Genomic DNA, 23,142 nt, shown 5'->3' with positions numbered 1-23,142 from the left:
TTTGAGAGTGTGGTCAGGGAACATGCTGTTCCGTAAATATACATATTCCTCGAGCAAAACTTTTAAATATGCAACCTCATTCTGGTGAATTTTTGGAGCACAGATGAATTCAGCTATTTCCTTTAGCTTAAGGCACAGCTGCCAAACCTCACTTTCCATAGGTTTTTTGATCCATTTGCCAATATAAACTGGTAATAATCGTAAAAGACACCAATTCTGTGTGGCTGAACCACTGAGCTTTTTAGCATTTTCCTTAATCTCACATGGTTTGTTGTGTGAGTCACTACCCAAAAGTTTTGTCTGTGAGATGGCCCGATTTATCTGGTCATAGGTGAAATGTTTTTCAGAATTTACCAAATGTTCAATATAGAGGGCCAAATCATTTGCTACTACTCCCTCAAAAACGTCATGTCCAAGACATGGAGGAAGACCACTACAGACATGAAAAGACTTAAGTGAGTTGAAACAGGAATTAAATTTGATTCCATCTATTAAATCATGGTCAGAGGTCAGTTTTTGTACACTGTCGTTATAATTTGTAGCTGTTCTTGGAGGGCCAAATGCCAGTGGCGATTTGGCAAATGTCTCTCTGTTAATCAAACAGTACCTACAAAAGTTTTTGCTACTGCTGAAATTTTCTGTGAATCCACCAACAGAGTGGGAACCGAGATTATCGCCACATATAGCAATCACTGATGCCTTAAGGTACCTCCCATCTTCCAGCTGAAAGCCTGAATCCTCCAAGTCTTTTAGGTCAGCAATAAGACGGGAAAATATCTTGTCCTGACCAAAAAATTTGAAATCCTGCTCCCTGCAAAGCAAAACAAGTTGTGCTGGGTCAACAATGGATCGATTATGTGGTAATATTTCCCCAAGTGTCATGTACATGGCCATGATTTTGTGTTTCTTTTTTCCAGAGCCTAGCGGGTTTGTAACCTCAAAGGCATCCAAGTACAGTATAACTGATACAGATGATGATTCTTGTAAAATGGTGTTTTGCTTGAAGTTTTTGCCATCATTAACATCAGTTAAAACCATGTCACTGTGCACATGAAGTTTAGAAAGTGCATACTGGTCTTTCACAGTGGACTGCTTAAACAAGGTAGCAAGTGTATCCTTTACAGGAACATATTGACAAAAGCGTTCCTTACCACTGGTATCTGTTCCTAGGTATATCTGAGCAGGTGCAACATAATCAAAATTTTCTTTGAAATATGTTTTCCTGGTTTTGTCTGATCTCAAGACACCTTCATTGCAAATAGTTAAAAGATCCTCTTGTTCAAGTTCCTTAATTATTTCCTGTATTTCTTCCTTTGTTATGTTTAGCCCTGTCAGTTTCTCTTCTACTTTTTTAAGCACTTGCTTCATTCCACTGCTATGGACCTCCTGAAATTCCTCAACAATACACTGTACTGTTGTGGCTGGCAAAAGCAGTTTGGACTGTAGTTTTAAATAAAACAATGCCAGATTCTTTAGAAAGGTCACAGGGTTCAAATCTGGGTTTGTTCCATGACTATCAAGAAAGGGATTAACAGTCTCATCATGGATTTGGATGTCTTGGACTTGGACATCAGTATCTTGTTGTGCTTGTGGCTCTGCTACAAATGACTGCTTGTGTTTCCTAGATATGTGTGTAGCAAAGGATGACCTCACTCTAAAATATTTTGAGCATCCCTGAAAAGGACAAGTGACTTTTTTGCCATTCCGTATGTGTAATCTCAAATGAATGCACAGCAAGTTAACATTATCGGCCACATAATCACATCCTTGAATACTGCATTTGCAGTTACCACTATACTGATACATGCCTTGTCTCTGTGACACAGTGACAGCGGGTGGGTGGTTTCTGTGCATGTGGGACTTTAATGCAGAAAACGTCCTGAAATTATTACTAGGACAATGTTTTATGCCACATGAAAACCTGTTGTTAGCCAAGTTTCTATGACTTTTTACATGGGCATAGAAGGTTTTCAAACAGTCAGTGTGGTGGCTACAAACTTTACAGCTAAACATATTGCTATAAGTCTTGTCACTGGAAATTCGGATGCAGAACTATTATATCAATGTATAAATTTTGGACTATAATGGATCTCTTTCCTGTTTCTGAAAGTACATATAATCCCCCATCCCTGCTTTTTTTTTCTTTTCTGTACCTTGCTTTATGGCTTGTCTTTATTATTTTTCTGAAAAATCTTAGCAAAGTGTCTCCACACAGTTCCTAAATTCAGCTCCTGAGCTCCTCCCTCCGATGCAGGTTCCTTATCTAAAATGTAAAATAAATCATGTCAATACAAATGTAACATTTTTAAGGGGGAAAAGACAGAGAATATCACATTAGATAACTTCATGTTAATGCAATGTAAATTTTAGTTTAATTTGGTCATTCAGTAAACGCACACAAATAACAAAAGCTCCCTCTTCAGACAAAATTTGCGACTCCACTGCTAGTTTCTAATCTAAACCGTGTCCATCCAAATGTCGAAAATGAAAAAGAGAAAAAACGACATGGTGTCTATAAATGAAATGTAAAAACGACGTTATTTTCTCAGTGGTCAACGTTAACCTAGACTAAGCCTAATTCGTCTTAATGTAAGATTAACTTTGCTCGATAAAAAATGAAAAAAAATAATAATAATAAAAAAAATGAATCGTAAAAATCGAAAATGTAATCGTAATTCAATACACTCAGTCTTTTTTTTTAAATAAAACGTTAGGTTTACCTCAGTTTTTAGCCCCAATGCTGACAAGAAACCGTTAAAAGTCTCCAAACAGTGAGCTCTGGCCTCGAGCAAAACTTGCGACTGCAATGCTAGTTCTTAATCTAATTCGTAAAGCACCCTGTCGAACCAAATGTCAAAAATGAGAAAAAGATAAAAATAACACAGTTTAAATGGAAAAAAAACACGACGCTATTACTCAACTAAGTTAGAGGCCAACGTTATTTACTAACTTCGTCTTAATGTAAAGTTAAGCTTAACTTTGCTCGATAAATAAATAAAAATTCTTGCTTTTAATCCGTAATTCAATAAACTCACAACGTCTTTTTTTAAAAATAAAACATTAGGTTTAACGTTACCTCAGTTTTTAGCCCCAATGCTGACAAGAAACCGTTAAAAGTCTCCAAACAGTGAGCTCTGGCCTCGAGCAAAACTTGCGACTGCAATGCTAGTTCCTAATCTAATTCGTAAAGCACCCTGTCGAACCAAATGTCAAAAATGAGGAAAAAAAAAAAAAAAAAAATTTTTAATAAAACGTTAGGTTTACTCACTTTTTAGTGCCAATGTTGACAAATTATATAAAATTAGGGTGCAGACAACCGTGGGCTCACACTGTCACGCATATTTACCTTGCTTGTTTGCTGTTCTTCCTCTTCCTTACTCAGGGGGATGAAAAAAAATCTTCGCAAGGTGTCTATCCTTGGACACAGCTCTTATTATGTTCTCCGGAATCGTGAACTGAGCACTCTCCTCGGGCAAAACTTCAACGATCCACTTAAAGCAAATCCTGACGATCCAAATAGCGCCAAATAGGCCGTTGTGGTAAATACAGTATTATACTTTATTTTTAAAAAATACAGCAAATCACTGTATTTGGTGTTTAATGTCACAGAAAATTCCCATGATGCAAAGGGAATTACAGTTATGAACTGTAAAGAGAATTTACAGTATTATACTGGTTGATATATGGTAAATAACTGTAGAAATTACAGAAAAGTCTAACAGTGTATGACACAGGTATTACAAGGAGAGGGTGACTTATGAGGACATAACCCATGTCTCTCTTTTTCAAAACGCACAAAGTTATGCACAAAGTTTCCTGTGAGGGTAAGGGTTAGGTGTAGGGTTGGTACAGGGTCATAGAATATACAGTTTGTACAGTATAAAAACCATTACACCTATGGGATGTCCCCACTTTTCACAAAAACAAACGTGTGTGTGTTTCAACAATCTGACTGAATTTGAATTTTGTGAATTTTAAATTTATGAATTTTAGGTACTATATGTAAATTTTTGTTACAGCTATGTACATTTAAGGTACTAAAAGGCACCCTTTAGTGGTAGATAAGGTACAAAGGTGTACCTTTTGAAAGAAGCACTGCCCCCGTGACAGCATTTGTACTGTAATGTTTTTGTATTGCACAATTTGTCAGCAGTAGCTGGCACAAACACGATGCTATTATGTCAACTGAAATTAAGTAATTAAAGTTTTTTTGTGAAATTGGAATGTACTGTTTACATTGGAAACTGATGCTAGTCACACTTATTACTCCAGTAAACATTTATTTCTGAAAAGTCAGTTTTTGTATAGGCACAATCTAAAAGTTCTGGCTACAAAAAGCCATTCAACTTTTGTCTCACACGTGAGCCAATATTAATATTCACAACAGTCACAAAAACTTACTAAAGTGACGTGAAAGTCACGTGACATACAGCCAAGTATGGCCAAGCATTTAACCCATCCAAAGTGCACACACACAGCAGTGAACACACACACACACCGTGAACACACACCCAGAGCAGTGGGCAGCCATTTATGCTGCAGCGCCCAAGGAGCAGTTGGGGGTTCGGTGCCTTGCTCAAGGGCACATTGACGCAGCAGCAGTTACACTGACAATACCTTGGAAAAAGAGCTAAGGTGAAATGTTGCTTCAGTTATGTCACCAAGCAGATTTACTATAACCTTATCATATTGCATAAAGGTGAAGCACAAAGGCCTCCAGCAACACACAGTGATTGAAAGTGCCCTCAGGCTTATGTTTCAGGGAGAAAACCACTGGTACTTGAAGCTGTGGGAACACAGAACTGGTTGAACAGTGTGTGCTTAAGTTAGGGTTTGGCAAGTTAGGTGTATGTTAAGTGTATGTTGGCATGACATGTTTCTACCCTCACGCACCACGGGAGCGAACTAAATGTTATGTTTGAGACACTGTAAATGGATGTTATTTACATTTAAATAAAACTGAATTCCAGTTTGAATTTATATTAAGTGCATTTTTTTTGGATCGACATAAAGTATAGGTATATTTTTATATGAAATTTGCATAATTATTTCTAATGCACTTTAAAGTAAAACTTTTAAATTGATGCTATTAAAAGTGAACTTCTTTCAGAGGCACTTCAGTGTTAAAATATTTTATAGTTTACATTTCAGGATTCTTTGATGAAAAAATGTTAAAAAGACCAGTATTTATGCAAATTTGAAATCTTTTGTAATATATATATAATATATATAGACACACACACACACACACACAAACACTACCGTTTAAAAGTTAGAAAGAGGTCCGTTTAAAGGAGGTCAGTCTTTTTTTTTCTTTCTTTTTTAATTGCTTATTGTTTTGAGATGATGATGTTTCAAAAATCAATAAATCAGGCATTCCTCTGTAGTTTAGTTTACATGACAATTTTTATGATAGATTATCATATTACACAAATGTTACACCTGTACAATACTAAATACATTGATTCTCTGTTAAAAACAGTATAGTAATAAAAAATCTATTCTGTATCATTAAGCTCTTCAGATCACCAATTGCCTCTTGCAGTCATTCAAACTAGTTTACCCACATACTGTACATAACTATACTGTACCTTTCTTGGGCTTAAGCAATACCATAATGCAACTTAAATCTGAAGTGTGCATCATTAGTGTTAAAATTCTGTCAAGGAAGTCTATAATACTTATCTGTTAATAAATTATCTGTTATTATCCATTCACCCAGTCATCTCAAAAAGGCTATTGTTTGGCTGGCCACCATTTCTCCAGGTGTGCATAATGTACTTTCAAACTGGCCATCAATTCTGCTCATGGGTTCTGCAATCACCTGAGCAGTAGGCACCATGTGACTAAACACTCTGGAGCTCCATGAAAATGTCACAACAATGCAGATTGGCAACAGAAAAAGACATTTTATTTCATGCTTTTGCATGGCCAAAATATTTCCACAAAATCAGTCTGAAAACATTTAGATTATTTAAAAAAATATTAATAATTCCACTTGATGATGCTCAGAAATCAAACACTTCAGCTTTAAACAGTTAATCGTTATGCATAAACCATAATGTTATGTAAAATTGATCTGTAAAGCATACTGTTGGAATGCATCCATCATACCGCCTCATACAGAAAAATCCACCCTCCGAGATTTGAATCCTGTATGTTTTTTTTTTTCCCCCGCAAAATATCAGTGCTATAACCACAAATACATTTATGAAGTTAACACTGAGTCTTGGAAGCTTATTTCTGTCACAGTTCTGACTTCCTCACATTTGAGTTTACCTCTCTTTGAGGTTTTTGCTTAGAATTCTGAATTACATTTCGAAATTACTATTTTCTTTCAACATGAAAAAAAAAACTTTATGACTTTTTATATTAAAATTAGTTTCAAAGTTGATCAAAGTTTACATCTTTGCAATTCTGACTTTTATCTCAGAATTCTGAGTTTACATCTCAATATTCTGTTCTTTGTTTCCACCAGGTAATAGCTACTTATCTGACTTTGTTGTTGCAATTTTTATTCTTTTTTTTCAATGGCAGAAATAGGCTACCGTATATTCTTATAGACATCAACATAATAAAATAGATGACTAAGACTGCTCAATAAGTGCATAATTATGTTTTTAATGTGATTTGGTAATGTAATTCATTTTGATTTGTAGCAAAGAACCTTTCTACTTTCCCAGCACTCCTGTTTGCTTCCGCTTTGTGCTTGTTTACTGTTTGCAAATGTAAAATGTGTTATATTAAGACACATTACATTGTTAATTTCAACTATCCAGCAACAGATAACATTAGTTTTTTTAGTTTCGTTTTTTTTACACCAAAGATTCGCAGATGGGTGTGATATCTGAGTCTTGACTGTGCATTGAGCTGAGTCCTGTATCTGAGTCGTCATCATTCACGTCACATGTTTTTGAAAGCCCTCTTGCCTGCTCCACCCACACACTGTCCTCCTGGAGTGGTATCAATCTGTCTGTTTCTATTGTGTTTTCCTCTTTCAGCTCAGCATTGGCCTCACTGTCCTCCTCAAAATCCAAAGAGTTGACTTTCTCCATTAAATCCCTCAGTTCTTTCTCTTTCGCCCCCCATATCTCCTGGGTCAGGTCCAAGTCATTCCTTATGGCCTCCAAATCGGTGTTCAGTCGCAGACCGATGTACAAACTGGTGTCAAGCTGGGTTCTGATCCTCTCTTCTTCCAGAAGCAACTCATTGTCAGAAGACACATTCACCGCTGATGGTCCTGCATCTTTTTCTCGAGTTGTGACTCTTAGAGACGTCTCTTCAGAAGCGGGTTCAGACTCTTTATTCGCGAGCTCCTCGTGTCTTCTTTTCATCCACCTCTGGTTGAGTTCCTCTTGAATCTCAGTCGTAATGCTCTCCATGAGGGTCTCGTGTTTAGACAGTTCTTCCTGCAGTTTGATGACCTCCTCGCATCTCTGAGCATATTCCTCAAACTGGGCGAGAGCTGCTTCTGGGCTCGTTTTGACCCCCTCGCTAACTTTATCTGGGTTGGCGTCCACTAAATACGTGTCCTGGACGTAGTTGATCCCATGCAACTTCATTCTATCAAAATGAACTTTGGCCTCATACTTTTCAATGTCCCTGTCGAGCTCTTTTATCCTCTCAATCTGCTGGCGGTTGGTGTGATCTTGAGAAACGACCAGGTGCACAAGGGTCTCCATCTTCTCCATGGATGAGGAGTCTTTAGACGCAGCCTGCGCCCGCTTCTTGTTGATTTTATCCAACTTTCTGAACGCTTTCCTGACTATCCGTCTCTGTTTGTCCTGTGACAGAGCCATGGTCACTCTGGCAGTCCCCTTGTAGACGCACGGCCTCTCTTTACTGAGAACGACGCGCGCCTCTGCGCTCCGAGGCCCGTTGCTGGGTAAAGACGCCTCGTTTTTCACCAACACGAACCGGACGTTTTCTTGTTCCTCTCCCCACGCGCTCCACAGTCGCAATATCTTGGTATTGTTTGGTAAAATCCGTTCGAATCCTCTCCATTTCTCCACGATGCAGTAGGACTGAGGAGAGCCTGAGAGGGACACGCGCTGCCCCGGGTTCTGCTCCCCGAGTAAAACCCGGATCACATCCGCGCAGCTCGTGCGCTTCGACAAGCCCGACACGAGCTTCTCCTCGCGACAAACCCACACTGCAATTTTATTCTCCTCTGCTTCCATCTCTCAGACCGACAGTCACCGTCCCGGCAAGTCTCTAAAAGTTTCCAGTGCAGGAAATTACTCAGGTGACGTGAAACTATTATAAAAACAGAAATATTCTATTAAATGTTAGGGGTTAATCCTCAGTAATGAAACAGTCGGAATGCTGTTCGTGTAAGAATCAAGAGTTCGTCATAGTCTAGTGTTGGCAGGATTGTCTCAGTCTGTGTGTGAGTGAACGAGCGCAGGACGGGACAGCGCTACTGCTGCGAGTGCGCCACACTGATCACGTGACCCACATTATGATATTCCTACCTCCTGTGTGTAGGCTACTTGAGTTTAGATTAGATAAATCAAAAAAAAAAAAAAATCTCTATTTAAAGTGTTTTATAAAAAAAAACAAATAAGTCAAACAAACAAAACTCCTCTGATGTTGTTTTGGTAGCTTACAAAAAAACATCCATGAGAACATACACATACAGAAATTCATCTCACATGATAATATTAATTGAACACATACATAATATTTCCTTTTACAAAACTTAATTATGGTTCTTTTTAAAAAACATTTAAATGAACTTTCTGGTTACCACGTATACTAGCTTTTTTTTATTTACAGCTTCAAAAATGTACAAACAAACAAGACATAAAACAAACAACAGTTAAATCACTAATAATATATATATATATATATATATATATGGGGGTAAAAAAAAGCAAAAAATAAAATAGTAAAAAAATATAAATAAATAAAAACATCTGAATATAATTCCAGATTTGTATTATTTTTTTCAGGTGAAAGTTTGAAGTTCAGCAGAAATAAATATAATATTTGATTCATTCATTAGAAAAAATTGTGTTCCTAAAGAATGATATCGCTAGCATCTGTGTGTTGTTTTAGTTTTGAATGCAAAAATTAAGTTAACTGTTTCTTCAAGCTTGGGGTAGTTGAATGTTGCTTCATCAAGATTATTGCACGTTATTAAGAAATTGTGCATCATAAAAATAAACACTGCGTAATCATAGAGTTTATATGCTATTTATGATCAAAGAAATTCGAATTTCAGGGTCAAACCAGATCCAATTAAGGTTAAAACCCCAAATGATAAAAATCACACGATCAGTATAAAAGCATGGTTTCAAACTTCATCAGTCACTAAAACAAAGGGATATGCAATGACACAATACTCTCTTTGTTGAAATTATAATGTATTTTATTTTACTTTTTAACCCTTTTAAATGTCTTTGAGTAATAAAAAGCTTTAAATCAATTTAGAAATCAAGTCTTTGTTCACTGCTTCATAAGAATGATCCAGCAGTGACCCCTGCTGTTCACGTTTATTAATACAACATAGCGGAACAATCCCGCCCTCTAGAGTTCAATGCTATTATTGTAACCACATGGGTAACACTTTAGAATAATGGTCCATTAGTTAATGTTAGTTAATTCATTAATTAACATGAACAAACATTGAACAATACATTTATTACTGTATTTATTAACCTTTGTTAATGTTAGTTAATGAAAACACAGTTATTCATTGTTAGTTCATGCTAATTCACAGTGCATTAACTAATGTTAACAAGCACAACTTTTGATTTGAATAATGCATTAGTAAATGTTGAAATTAACATCAACTAAGCTAATAAATGCTGTAGAAGGATTGTTCTTGCTTAGATCATGTTAATTAAAGTAGTTAACTAACATTAACTAATGGACCATTATTCTAAAGTGTTACCACCACATGTAGTGTACGAGAAGATCTACAGTACATCTCCAATAAACCATAAATATTAAAGGAATAGTTCACCCCAAATGAAAATTTGCAGAAAATGAACTCACCATCGGTTCGTGAGCTTGATGAGTTTGTTTCTTCATTCAAACAGATTTAGAGAAATACATCACTTGTTCACAAGTGGACCCTTTGCAGTTAATGGGTGCCATCAGAATGTGAGATCAGAATCTAAAAATATCTTTGTTTAGAACAGTTTTGGGGCTTGCAAACAGTGCTTGATCTGTGCATATTTCTCTCTGGTGAGAACTTTTTCACTGAAGAAAACATTATTGATAGACAACTCGTATTTGAGCCAGAAGCAAACATGTGGCTTTTCACTTTGCCAGATGTTAATTGTTGGACTAGAGTCATGTGGATTATTTGTGAATTATTGTGACGATTTTATCAGTTGTTTGGACTCGTATTCTGACGGCACCCATTCACTGTAGAGCAGGGTTATTAAAATCTTGTCCTGGAGGCCCAATGCACTGCACAGTTTAGCTCCAGCCCTGATCAAACTCACCTACCTGTGATTTTCTAATGATCCTGAAGACACTGATTAGCATGCTCAGGTGTGTTTGATCAGGGTTGGAGCTAAACTCTGCAGCGCATTGGCCCTCCAGGACAAGATTTTAATAACCCTGCTGTAGAGTATCCATTGGTGAACAAGTTATGTAAAATATGTTATTTAAAATTCCCCAAATCTGTCCTAATGAATAAACACTCATCTACATCTTTAATGGACTGAAGGTGAATACATTCCCAGTTTCCAATTGTATTTTATTTGCTGTTCTGGAGTAAAGGGTAATTATGTGGATCATCTACTTTCAGTAAACATGCACTACAATTTGTGTCATAAATTCTAAAAAAAAAAATAAAACCATAAAATTGCACTGGGGGAAAAGACTTTTTGAGTCAACATTGTTTTCAAAGTCTGTTACTAGAATTGACAAAAGAGGGCGCTGCAGACTTAAAGATACTTTCAGTACTACAATCCATCCCTACCAGAAATACATCAGTTACAAATAACATTATTAAAGATGTTGTTTTATTAAAATAATAATAATAATAATAATAATAATAATAGTAATAAAATTCACATTTACTCACCCACATTTTCCAAAACTGTATGGCTTTCTACTATAAAAATAAAATATACACACACACACGTAAATAAATTTAATGCACACAGACTGAAGTAGTTTAAGTCTTTGGTTCTTTTAATTGGGATGATTTTGGCTCACATTTGACAAAAACCCACAAATTCACTGTCAACAAATTTGAATACTTTATAAAACCAATAAAAATATTTTTAGTCAATTGTTGGCCTTCTGGAAAGTATATGTTCATTAACTGTTCATGTACTCAATACTTGGTAGGGGCTCCTTTTGCTTTAATTACTGTCTCAATTCGGCGTGGCATGGAGGTGATCAGTTTGTGGCACTGCTGAGGTGGTCTGGAAGCCCAGGTTTCTTTGACAGTGGCCTTCAGCTCATCTGCATTTTTTGGTCACTTGTTTCTCATTTTCCTCTTGACAATACCCCATAGATTCTCTCTGCTCATTATCCTGCTGGAAAATGAAATCAGCATCTTCAAAAAAGCTGGTCAGTAGAAGGAAGCATGAAGTGCTCCAAGATTTCTTGGTAAACGGGGTACAGTGACTTTGGTTTTCAAAAAACACAATGGACCAACAGCAGCAGATGACATTGCACCCCAAATGACCACAGACTGTGGAAACTTAACACTGGACTTCAAGCAACTTGGGCTATGAGCTTCTCCACCCTTCCTCCAGACTCTAGGACCTTGGTTTCCAAATGAAATACAAAACTTGCTCTCATCTGAAAAGATGACTTTGGACCACTGGGCAACAGTCCAGTTCTTCTTCTCCTTAGCCCAGGTAAGACGCCTCTGAAGATGTCTGTGGTTCAGCTAATTCCTTGACACGTCTGTATACCTTCACCCCAGCCTCAGTCCATTCCTTGTGAAGTTCACTCAAATTCCTGAATTGATTTTGGCTTGACAATCCTCATAAGGCTGTGGTTCTCTGGGTTGGTTGTGCATCTTTTTCTTCCACACCTTTTCCTTCCACTCAATTTTTTGTTAACATGCTTGGATACAGCACTCTGTGAACAGCCAGCCAGCTACTTTGGCAATTAATGTTTGTGGCTTACACTCCTTGTGAAGGGTGTCAATGATTGTCAAAGACCATTTTGAAGGCTCAGGAAACCTTTGCAGGTGTTTTGAGTTGATTAGCTGATTGGCATGTCACCATATTCTAATTTATTGATATAGTAAATTGGTGGGTTTTTGTTAAATGTGAGCCAAAATCATCACAATTAAAAGATCCAAAGACTTAAACTACTTCAGTCTGTGTGCATTTAATTTATTTATTACAAGTTTCACAATTTGACATTTATAAATTAAGCAGACACTTTTATCCCAAACCCACAACCTTTTGCACTGATAACGCAATTTTCTACCACTGAGCCACAGGAACTGAATTTGAGTTGAATTACTGAAATAAATTAACTTTTTCACGACATTCTAATTTATTGAGATGCACCTGTATATACAGGTCCTTCTCAAAAAATTAGCATATTGTGATAAAGTTCATTATTTTCCATAATGTAATGATAAAAATTAAACTTTCAATTATTTTAGATTCATTGCATATCAACTGAAATATTTCAGGTCTTTTATTGTTTTAATACTGATGATTTTGGCATACAGCTCATGAAAACCCAAAATTCCTATCTCAAATATGTAGCATATCATGAAAAGGTTCTCTAAACAAGCTATTAACCTAATCATCTGAATCAACTAATTAACTCTAAACACCTGCAAAAGATTCCTGAGGCTTTTAAAAACTCCCAGCCTGGTTCATTACTCAAAACCGCAATCATGGGTAAGACTGCTGACCAGAAGGCCATCACTGACACCCTCAAGCAAGAGGGTAAGACACAGAAAGAAATTTCTGAACAAATAGGCTGTTCCCAGAGTGCTGTATCAAGGCACCTCAGTGGGAAGTCTGTGGGAAGGAAAAAGTGTGGCAAAAAACGCTGCACAACGAGAAGAGGTGACCGGACCCTGAGGAAGATTGTGGAGAAGGACCGATTCCAGACCTTGGGGGACCTGCGGAAACAGTGGACTGAGTCTGGAGTAGAAACATCCAGAGCCACCGTGCACAGGCGTGTGCAGGAAATGGGCTACAGAGAAGCAGCACTGGACTGTTGCTCAGTGGTCCAAAGTACTTTTTTCAGATGAAAGCAAATTTTGCATGTCATTCAGAAATCAAGGTGCCAGAGTCTGGAGGAAGATGGGGAGAAGGAAATGCCAAAATGCCTGAAGTGCAGTGTCAAGTACCCACAGTCAGTGATGGTCTGGGGTGCCATGTCAGCTGCTGGTGTTGGTCCACTGTGTTTTATCAAGGGCAGGGTAAATGCAGCTAGCTATCAGGAGATTTTGGAGCACTTCATGCTTTCCATCTGCTGAAATGCTTTATGGAGATGAAGATTTCGTTTTTCAGCACGACCTGGCACCTGCTCACAGTGCCAAAACCACTGGTAAATGGTTTACTGACCATGGTATTACTGTGCTCAATTGGCCTGCCAACTCTCCTGACCTGAACCCCATAGAGAATCTGTGGGATATTGTGAAGAGAAAGTTGAGAGACACAAGACCCAACACTCTGGATGAGCTTAAGGCTGCTATCGAAGCATCCTGGGCCTCCATAACACCTCAGCAGTGCCACAGGCTGATTGCCTCCATTCCACGCCGCATTGAAGCAGTCATTTCTGCAAAAGGATTCCCGACCAAGTATTGAGTGCATAACATAATTATCTGAAGGTTGACTTTTTTTGTATTAAAAACACTTTTCTTTTATTGGTCGGATGAAATATGCTAATTTTTTGAGATAGGAATTTTGGGTTTTCATGAGCTGTATGCCAAAATCATCAGTACTAAAACAATAAAAGACCTGAAATATTTCAGTTGGTGTGCAATGAATCTAAAATATATGAAAGTTTAATTTTTATTATTACATTATGGAAAATAATGAACTTTATCACAATATGCTAATTTTTTGAGAAGGACCTGTATATACTGTATACCCTTTTTTTTTTTTTTTTTTTGGTAACCAAAACTGTTTGGTTATCATCATTCTGGTGTTCTCAAGAAAAAAGTCAGTTGGTCATACATTTTTGAAAATTAACTTGGGTGAACTATCCTATCCTAAACAAAGAAAAAAATACCACATGACAAAACAAGCTTTTTTTAATTACTTATTTTATTCAATGTTGTATACATACAAAGTATCTAGAAAGCTACAAAATATCTACCACTTTATCAAGAAGGCATCAAAATGTTACGGAGCGAAGACAAGACCATATGCGATAAAGAACACACACATAATAGATTTTCTTTTCTCTCTCTCAGCCTTGCTCAAATGCTTTTTTTTTCTTCTCCATCAGGTATATTAAAAGATATCACACCTTTGTACCAAGAAAAGCCAGAATATATAATTTTATACAAAGCACCTTTTTACAAAAAATCTCTGCACACAAACCCAATATCTTTTTATGATACTATCCGAACAAGAGAAAAGTTCACTTTAAAGCCATCATCTTAAATGGTTATGAACATATGAGGTACCAGTACCTACACATAGACAAAATACAAACAGAGATCAAAAAACAGAAGCTAAACTGCTGACATACTGTAGTCCGGATTCAGAACAAATCCTTGCTTAGTGTCCGTTACTAGCAAAACAATGTCCGTTTAACATTCATCATATTAAAGGCATTAGTTCTCAGATCCCTAGAGAAAGTGAAGGAGACTGTTAAGGAGGAACTGATGTAGCAGATGCACCAGCAGCGCAGCAATAACAGCATCACCAACCAAACGGGCTCCGAATATACTGACATCGTCACAAAACCATCGCGCACATGTTGAACAATATGGGAAGATCTCCATATGAAACGTGAACAAGAACGAAGGGCGAAGGCACGGCAAACACGAAACAATCAACATCGTCTGCCGTTTGGATATCGCACGTACTTAACTCCACAGTTCACTTGAAGCGCTACAACATACACAGCTGGAAATCTAACTCAAGTCTCTCACACTTTGAGGGTTCGATCCACTTTAATGAACAGCATGAATAAATTATGCAGTTAAGATGATATGGTTTGGTGAAGCCTGCTTTGTCCGTGTAGAACGTAGCCTACACATGACTCTGCGGTTAATATCCTTGACCATCTTTAATGTCTGAGGAGCAACACACCTTGACGTCACTTAATATAGTGTTTACTATATTCACAAAAGAAAAATAAGACATTGAAATGGCTTGAAACAAGAAGAAAGGGAAAAGCAAACAGCATTCAGCGATCATAATCTCCACGGTGCTGTGAGGTTTTCCACTTTCACAATTTGATTATGCACTTGAAAAGTGGCTAAAGCTCTATGTCAAATAAATCTCTCATAGAATGGAACCGAAGTTCACAGTTCGATAGAAAAAAAAAAGTTTGCCACATCCACCAAATTAAATGCTGATAGACATGTGTTACTAATAATTACATAACTTTATTTCAGAACATATCCACTCACTAGCCCATGTTGTTTTTCTATAAAATTCTTATGAAGGCAATGTGGTGAATATTTGACCTACATCCACTTTTTTTTTTTTTTTTTTATACATCAGTCTTTTCTAAGCTGGAAAAATGGAACCAAAGGCACTTTCATGCTACAGTGCAGAAAATAAAGAGGAGCTCAATGCATCTCCTTCAACTTTTTGGTCTTTTCCTATAAGAAAGGCAAGATCTGTATGTCTAAATATGTCTTCCGTCTCTTAGAGTGAAAGGTCAACCGAATGGCCAGTGCTCTTTTATAAAGATGACTCGTAGGATTGTAAGGGGTGGTCACATTTGATAAACTGCAGCGAAATTTGGCGGACAAAAAGTCCATTGTGTATTCTTGCATCGGTGTATAAAGCACAGCTCACACTGAAGTCACTGTCAAACCAAGCATCTGCTCAGTTCAGCACACACACGAAAATAACTTGAAAAGGAGCAAAATCTGCATGGGAAATTTTTCCGCCTCAATGCGAATCTCCCAACCACACAGATTCCTATCAGAACATTTGATTTCATCTGCAAACTTTGCCTAGCAACAGTAAATGTGACCACACCTTCAGTGTTACTTTTTCCCAAAAACGACTGTGCTCATTCACATTCGCTTCATACACTAAGGCACTGTGCTGTATATTGTTACACTTTGGCAGGTTTGTACTGTACAACTCCTACAACAAGTGACGATAACAAGAAAGTCTTCCAGCTTAGGAAAGAGATCACAGTTTTAGTGGCATCTTTTGGAGTTCACACAACCGTTATTAAGGCTTGCAGTCGTAGAAATCGATTAGGCCACAGAGACGTGGGCTGTGTGGGGATGTCAAAGGCAGCGAGGAACTCTGGGACAGATTCTTACAGAGGATGAAGGAGTGCTCCGTGACGTACGGGTAATGTACAGCACATTCAGGGATGGGCTTCATAAAACGTGTGGCTTTCCCAGCGGTAAACACAGTCCAAGTGCTCGGGTCAGTCTGATGGATCGTCCATCAGCCCCTGGTAGTTAATGCAGTGCTTCTTGTTTCTAGAGTTACCTTTCACACAAGCGTGTTGGCAGGAGGCGTTTAGCTGTACAGTCAACAGTAAGGGGTCGATTCTCTGCATTTTCTTATTGCAGGTGATGACACATGAAAACAGACACAGGTTGGTATAAACATTTCATATCACAGTGCAGTAATTCCTCAACGAAGGAGAAAAAGTAGTTTGTACAGAGTCATTATTTTCAAGGGCTGGGCTTCTGAATTCCCTGAATGTTCGGAATGCAGGAACAGTTTGTTTACCGATGGCCACAATCATTTGTTTTCTTTTTCTTTTCAATAAATCAGTTACAGGAAGAAATTCCTCCAATACTTTTACTTTGGGAAAAATACCTACGTACGCAAGCATGTATATTCATCTGTACACCTACATCCTACTCACACACATTTATGGCTGCACTCATATATGTACGCTTTCAAGATAAACAAAAATACAATTCTAAATGAGGTCGTTTTCAGATTCATTCGAACTCAACCTAACCTTTAAGTTGAATGATACTGCCACTTTATATGTATAGTCTACGAATGAATGTTGAATCGCATTCTTTGACATTCTTTCCTGTGTTAAAACATAATACAACTGTACCGCGATTCACAGCTGCAATTAAACGTCAAACACATATTAATAAAGAAAAAATATATTTATATATATATATATATATATATATATATATATATATATATATAATTATAAGCATCACCCAAATGTGAGGGAAAAATCATCTTGAGTGAGTGTTGAGCTAGAGGCACTGCCACTGTAGTGAGGTCCAGAGTCTGTGTGAAAGAGCTGCTTCATTCCTTCACTAGTCTGTAGATGTGATGCTGGGCTCCGTGCTCGCTGTTTGACACTTCAAACACACAGGCCATGCACAGCAGGGTCTCCTGTGTGTCTCTGTTAGTCACCACCTGAAACAGAGAAAGACAGAGAGAGATGGCATTAATGCACAGTTGTACACAGTAAAAATGATTGTACTGTAGCAGCGATAGAAATGTAATGAGAAAAAATACAAATTCTAAAATTAAAGTTCTTTAATGCTGTAAAAGAAATATCTAAAAATCTACACATAAGATTTGGTGTGAGCAAATGTGCTGAACTGTCCTAAATACGGGGCAAAGCAAACAATATTTACAGTTCTAAAATAGTGTAGTTTAAGGATTTTCATGAGCATTCTTTTTTTTTGATTTTCGAGTTTTGGACAAGCTTTTTGTGACAGTCAGCTGTGCACAGATTCGATGCGTAAATGGAAACCATCAGTAAATGGTTTCAATAGTCTTTGATTTTTGACTGCATCACTTTACGTCCATGTCAAATTGCATGTCGATTTCAGGTACAGTAAACCAGTTTTTTTTTAAAGCCAGAATCAACTGACAATGTATAAAACACTTGTTTTGCTACAATGGTGAGTAATTCTGGGTTGCATTAAGACAAATTAACATTTAAAAACAGTTTCAGTGACTGGATAATTTTTTACATACTGGATACTATAAATTTTTTTTGATCCAATGTTAAATATTGAATGGACGATGTGATTGGATCTCCTGAGATGGATGTTAGTAACAATGCCACCACCTTTCAACAACATATACTGTACACAAGCATTCACTATAAACACACACACACACACACACACACACACACACCCTCCCTCCGTCTCTCTATAATAACAACTAAAACCTCTCTATGGCAGGTGAGAGTCGCAACCCAAGAGAGCAGGTTCACAGATGCACAGCACCAGGATGTCAGGGATTGGGAAAGTGCATTAGTAAGACCGTCACTATTAGGGATGGGTGTTTTCTGCAAATATCACATTCGAATATTTGACCTCACAAAAAATGAATATTCGAATATTCGTTTATTTAAATTAAGTTTAATGAGACAGACGTTATTTTTCAGCAACATTTATTGTTTCCGTCATTTTGAACAAGCTTACACACAATAAGCTTGAACATTACACATTGTGTTTTGTAGCTGAAAACCTTTAACAATACGTGCAAACAAACAAAAGTACAGATTAAAAGCGAAAAAGAAAAAAAAAGTGAACAAAGAAAAAACGTAAAGCAAAACGTTTTTGCTTTTTTTCTATTGTTTTACATGTTCTTGTTAACAATAAGGCCGACCGCAGAGAAAACGCACTCTGACGTAAGCGGGACTCACAAATAACGGTGTGCTAAGCGATTAAGTTTTGTGAAGCGCTCCGTGTTTTCGTTCCACCACTGAATGGGATCCTCATCTGGTGGAATACATGGCTCCAGCAAGAACTGTTCCCACTCGTCTCGGCTGGACTCTCTGTAATCATCGCTGAAGAACTGGCTCAGCCTTTTCAGACGAGTGGGCATTGCATCCTCTTCATTGGGCATTGCATCCTCTTCGTTGGTGGCGTCGGCTGCATCTTACTTCTCTCATGTTTTCATAGAGAAATCTGAGATGTTTGTGCCGAGGATCTAGGGCAGTTTTCACAGCATTCTCCAAGTTAGCGGTGTTTATTCGTTGCTTGAGAGATGCCGCAACAATGTTCTTGAATTCGGTCACTTTCTGTGATTCTCCACAGCATATTTGAAGTACTGTAGAAGACCGCAGTTCTTATTCATTAATTATTTTTTGCTTGCATAAATCTTCAAATATGCTGTGGAGAATCACAGAAAGTGACCAAATTAGGTTTTATTGTGAACTTCCGAAATTCGAATATTATTTGTATTTTTTGAATAATTAGAACAGAACGAATATTCGAATGTTCGACTATCCGTGCACAGCCCTACTCACTATAGAAAATAATAGGGCTCTAATCCTGGTGTGTATTAAGGTTAGAGAAAGGGGTTCCTCCCCCTTTGCAGGAGATTATCAGGCTTTGCACAGCGCCACAGGAATGCCAGGAATGCTGGGCTGTCTCTGCTCAGAGGCCACAGGCTCCGCCCTGCACTGACAGCTCTCACTGATTGGTTTAAACATCACTGACTGACATGCAGACTCACCAATAAGATGGTAAAGTTCTCCAGGACGCTGTTCATCATGTATTTCTCAGGCAGGTGTTTGAGTTTGTGGATGAAGTTGATCATATATTCACACATTGGAGACCGACTTATCCGGTAAACAAAGCGTCCGTTCTCAAAGCGAGCGTACTCTGTCTGAGAGAAAAGAGAGATGTGTGTAAATGCACAACAAGAAAGTACCATTCCAGTCAAAAATGTGAAATATATTAATTTCGGTAACATTTTACAATAAAATTCCATTAGTTAATATTAGTTAATGTACAGTGTTTATTCATCTTTGTTAATGTTATTAAATGAAAATACAGTCGTTTATTCAAAATTATGCTAATTCACATTGCATATATATATATATATATATATATATACACACACACACACACAATTTAAAATATCTGTTCTCTTTTTTTAAATATATATTAAGATGTAATTTATTCTTGTGATGACAAAGCTGAATTTTCATTATCACTACTCTAGTTTTCAGTGTCACATGATCCTTCAGAAATCATTCTGTTATGCTGATTTGCGGATCAATTAATAATTGACTTTTATAATTCTTACTTTTGAAAACAGCTAATAAAACGGCTTAATATTTTTTTTATAAACCGTGATACCCCAGACTTCTAAGTGCTAGTGTATCAATGGTTCCTTAAAAATATTGAACAGCACAACTCTTTTCAACATTGATAATAATTAATGTTTCTCAAACAACAAATCAGCATATTAGAATGATCTCTGAATGATCATGTGACACTGAAGACTGATATTTCAGCATTAACATCACTATAATATTTTTTTTATATATTAAAATGATACTTTAATAATAATGTAATATTATAATATATAGTATATTATATTATTATAATATTATATTATTATATTATATTATATAATATTATATAATATTATATTATAATATTATAGTAATAACTGTAATAATATTTAAAACTATTACTGTTTTTACTGTATTTAAGATAAAACAGGAAGATTTTTAAACAGGAAGTCACATTGAGGTTAAAACCTCTTTTACAAGTGAGACCTAAAATGCATCCTTGGTGAACATGGGTCTTACAAAAAATTTTTTACTACCATGATACTACCATTTAGTGCAGAAGGTTTTTTTTTTTTTAAAACATGTTAAAAGTTGTAAAATCACATTACCGATCACAAAATCTCAATGTCTCAAATTGCGCTTAGATTAAGATTTCATAGTCTTCAATTAAAAATTTAGATTTCTCATAAAAATTCTCCCAAAACAATGCACGTCTTTTTTTTTTTTCTTCTAAGAAATTTCAGACTAAGAACTGAGAACTCCATTAAGTGTCCTGAGTAATGAAAGAGCAATTACATTTTCCTCTGGGAAACTCACATTGGAAGGAGAACATTTATTGCTGCATTTAGATCTGTACTCAGAAGCGAATATTTGAAATATACCTCCACTTTCTCCACGACCTGTTTGCCAAACGAGCAAACCTTTGTGGAGCAGGTGATGGTCATGTTCTCCGGGCTCTCGTACTGACTGCTCACTCCATAGAAAGCCCCAGTTTCATCCTGAATGTTGCAGTTCAAGTCAGCCTAAGAACCAATGAGACTGTAGCTTTAATATTCGATTTAATAAGCTACACTGTCAAATACTTCAATTACAAAGAAATCTACAGCATATACCAACATATAACATTCAATACAAAACTGCCATCTAGTGAAGATTGTATGCACAACTTAAAAAAAACCCTAAATGGAATATTTTCCTCAAATAGACATAGAGCATAGAACGCAGCTTGTATTGAGCTTTTATTATGCTTTTATGGTGCTTTTTGTCTTCCATCCACATTATGAAAAGACCACTATGGACCTTCTGCAATATGTTAGTGTTACATGGAAGAAACAGGTCAGTTTTGGAAGAACACAAGATTTTCATTTTTTGGATGAACTATCCCTTTAATAATGCATTATACCTATACTAAACTACCAATCATGGCTATTTCTCCATTTTACTCTATTCAACTATTAAAGAAAAAGGCTGTTTCTAAGGTTAGATAGAATAGATTAAGTAACTTTGAGTAAAAAGCCATTCAAAAAAAATTCTGAAAAGAGCGGAAAAAAAGAACAGCTCTTTCAGTAAGCTAGCACAATGTTCATTACCGAGAAAAAGCTCAAATATTCATTTCTGGCATACTCTCTTTTCATTAAGACGAGCCTGTTACATTTTCACATCATATTCAAGAGAGGCATTATTGTGCAGATCCAGAGTTTCATTTGAAATTCAGATCCCTGTGTCACTTCAAACGGAATTCGAGCAGCCTCGCTCTGACCTCGACGAGGCCCACTTTGTTGGTTGCCGCTAGTTAGCATTTCACAAAATGCATGCAATGTATGAATAGCTATTAGAGGAGCAACCAGGTCATCCAATTGTTTCACGATATTAAACAGAATAAGTGCGAGCTTTGATCTTGGACACTTCAGCTATGCTGTGCCAAATATAGCGGCGTAAACAGAGATGGCTGTCTTTAAAACTAAAGTGGCCCAGTGTCTTTAGGGAAATGCACAATTATTCATGCATGTAATCACTCGGTGGATAAATATTTGTGTTAAATAGGCAGTTGTATGGGTGGTAAACATGAAGTGTGGTAATTTCACTCTAATTAGTGTAGAATCCTGGGCATTCATTACACATACATGTTCATTTTTAAGCCTAAATAAACAAATACACAAAAGTTTTTCTTGGCCTAATTGATGTCTCCTATTGTGGATAATTGTCCCGTGCATGTTTTTTTTTTTGGGGGGGGGGGGTCCAGTGAACCACTAGACAGATGCTCGTTCTTTGCAGAGATTCACTCACCCAGAACTTTATGAGAAAGAATGAATTCTGAGGACCTTTGCCAAACAATTCCTTCAGCCCTCCCTTCTTCTCAGGGAATTTGTCGTAAATCTGACGTATGTCCACTGACTCAAGCAAGGCATCATTGTAAGAGTAATTAGTCTGACCGATGTGCACGAAAAGATGCTTGTTATACTGCACAGAAAAACAAAACAACAACAACAGCAACAAAAAAACAAGTTAGAAACAGGAAAACTTGCCAAAATGACTTGAACTAGGACTAGCAATCTGTTCTCTACTGTAAATTAATTTATTGATGTGTTAATTAATAATGCTAATTATTTAAAATTAATCAAACTAATTAATAAATATTATATTTAGTGAGAAACGCCCCCTAATTGGAAACAATTCATATTCACACTGTATATTTTATTATTGGGGCAGACAAAAAATAAAGACTGAATAAACATGACAGATTAATGTTCATTTATAAAAAAATAAACAAGTACATATACACATACATACACATATACATACATATATATATATATATATACCACAGCATATAAAAATATTATGGTGTTAGAGATGGTACTTTAATATGATTCAGAAAAAAATACTTTTTTGTAAGTATGATAACATCTGAATTTTGTTACAGATTAAAAAAATGAAAATAAAACAGGACATTGTATTTTGACATTCCTCAACATCAACATGAAATGGTATTCACAACTCTCTCTCTTTCAT

At 36.6% G+C, this 23,142-nt stretch overlaps 2 protein-coding genes across 8 annotated transcripts in view; both read right to left on the bottom strand.

Moving 5' to 3' along the window:
* Positions 1 to 10,639, bottom strand: part of LOC132110442 (ras association domain-containing protein 10-like) — a 33,832-nt gene extending 23,193 nt beyond the window's left edge. The window contains exons 1-2 of one of the 2 annotated variants that reach the window (XM_059517053.1): positions 10,003 to 10,580; positions 6,179 to 8,214 (exon numbers count right to left, since the gene is read on the bottom strand). In XM_059517053.1, coding sequence (XP_059373036.1) covers positions 6,816 to 8,180 — 1,365 coding nt within the window. In that variant the 5' untranslated portion in view covers positions 8,181 to 8,214; positions 10,003 to 10,580 and the 3' untranslated portion in view covers positions 6,179 to 6,815. Of the gene's footprint in view, positions 1 to 6,178; positions 8,215 to 10,002 lie in introns of those variants that run through there. The other variant, XR_009424652.1, reaches the window with a different exon arrangement.
* A 5,408-nt stretch (positions 10,640 to 16,047) lies between these two features.
* LOC132110415 (transcriptional enhancer factor TEF-1-like) overlaps positions 16,048 to 23,142 on the bottom strand; it is a 78,606-nt gene continuing 71,511 nt past the window's right edge. For all 6 annotated transcript variants that reach the window (XM_059517030.1, XM_059517014.1, XM_059516997.1 and 3 more), the window contains 4 exons: positions 22,417 to 22,590; positions 21,012 to 21,152; positions 19,563 to 19,715; positions 16,048 to 17,498 (listed from right to left, as the gene is read on the bottom strand). In XM_059517030.1, the coding sequence (XP_059373013.1) occupies positions 17,385 to 17,498; positions 19,563 to 19,715; positions 21,012 to 21,152; positions 22,417 to 22,590 (582 nt within the window). In that variant the 3' untranslated portion in view covers positions 16,048 to 17,384. The remainder of the gene's footprint in view (positions 17,499 to 19,562; positions 19,716 to 21,011; positions 21,153 to 22,416; positions 22,591 to 23,142) is intronic.

Source organism: Carassius carassius, chromosome 2 (genome assembly GCF_963082965.1).
Source record: "Carassius carassius chromosome 2, fCarCar2.1, whole genome shotgun sequence".
NCBI classification, from domain to species: Eukaryota; Metazoa; Chordata; class Actinopteri; order Cypriniformes; family Cyprinidae; genus Carassius; species Carassius carassius.
This window is presented reverse-complemented; position numbering and strand designations above follow the sequence as displayed.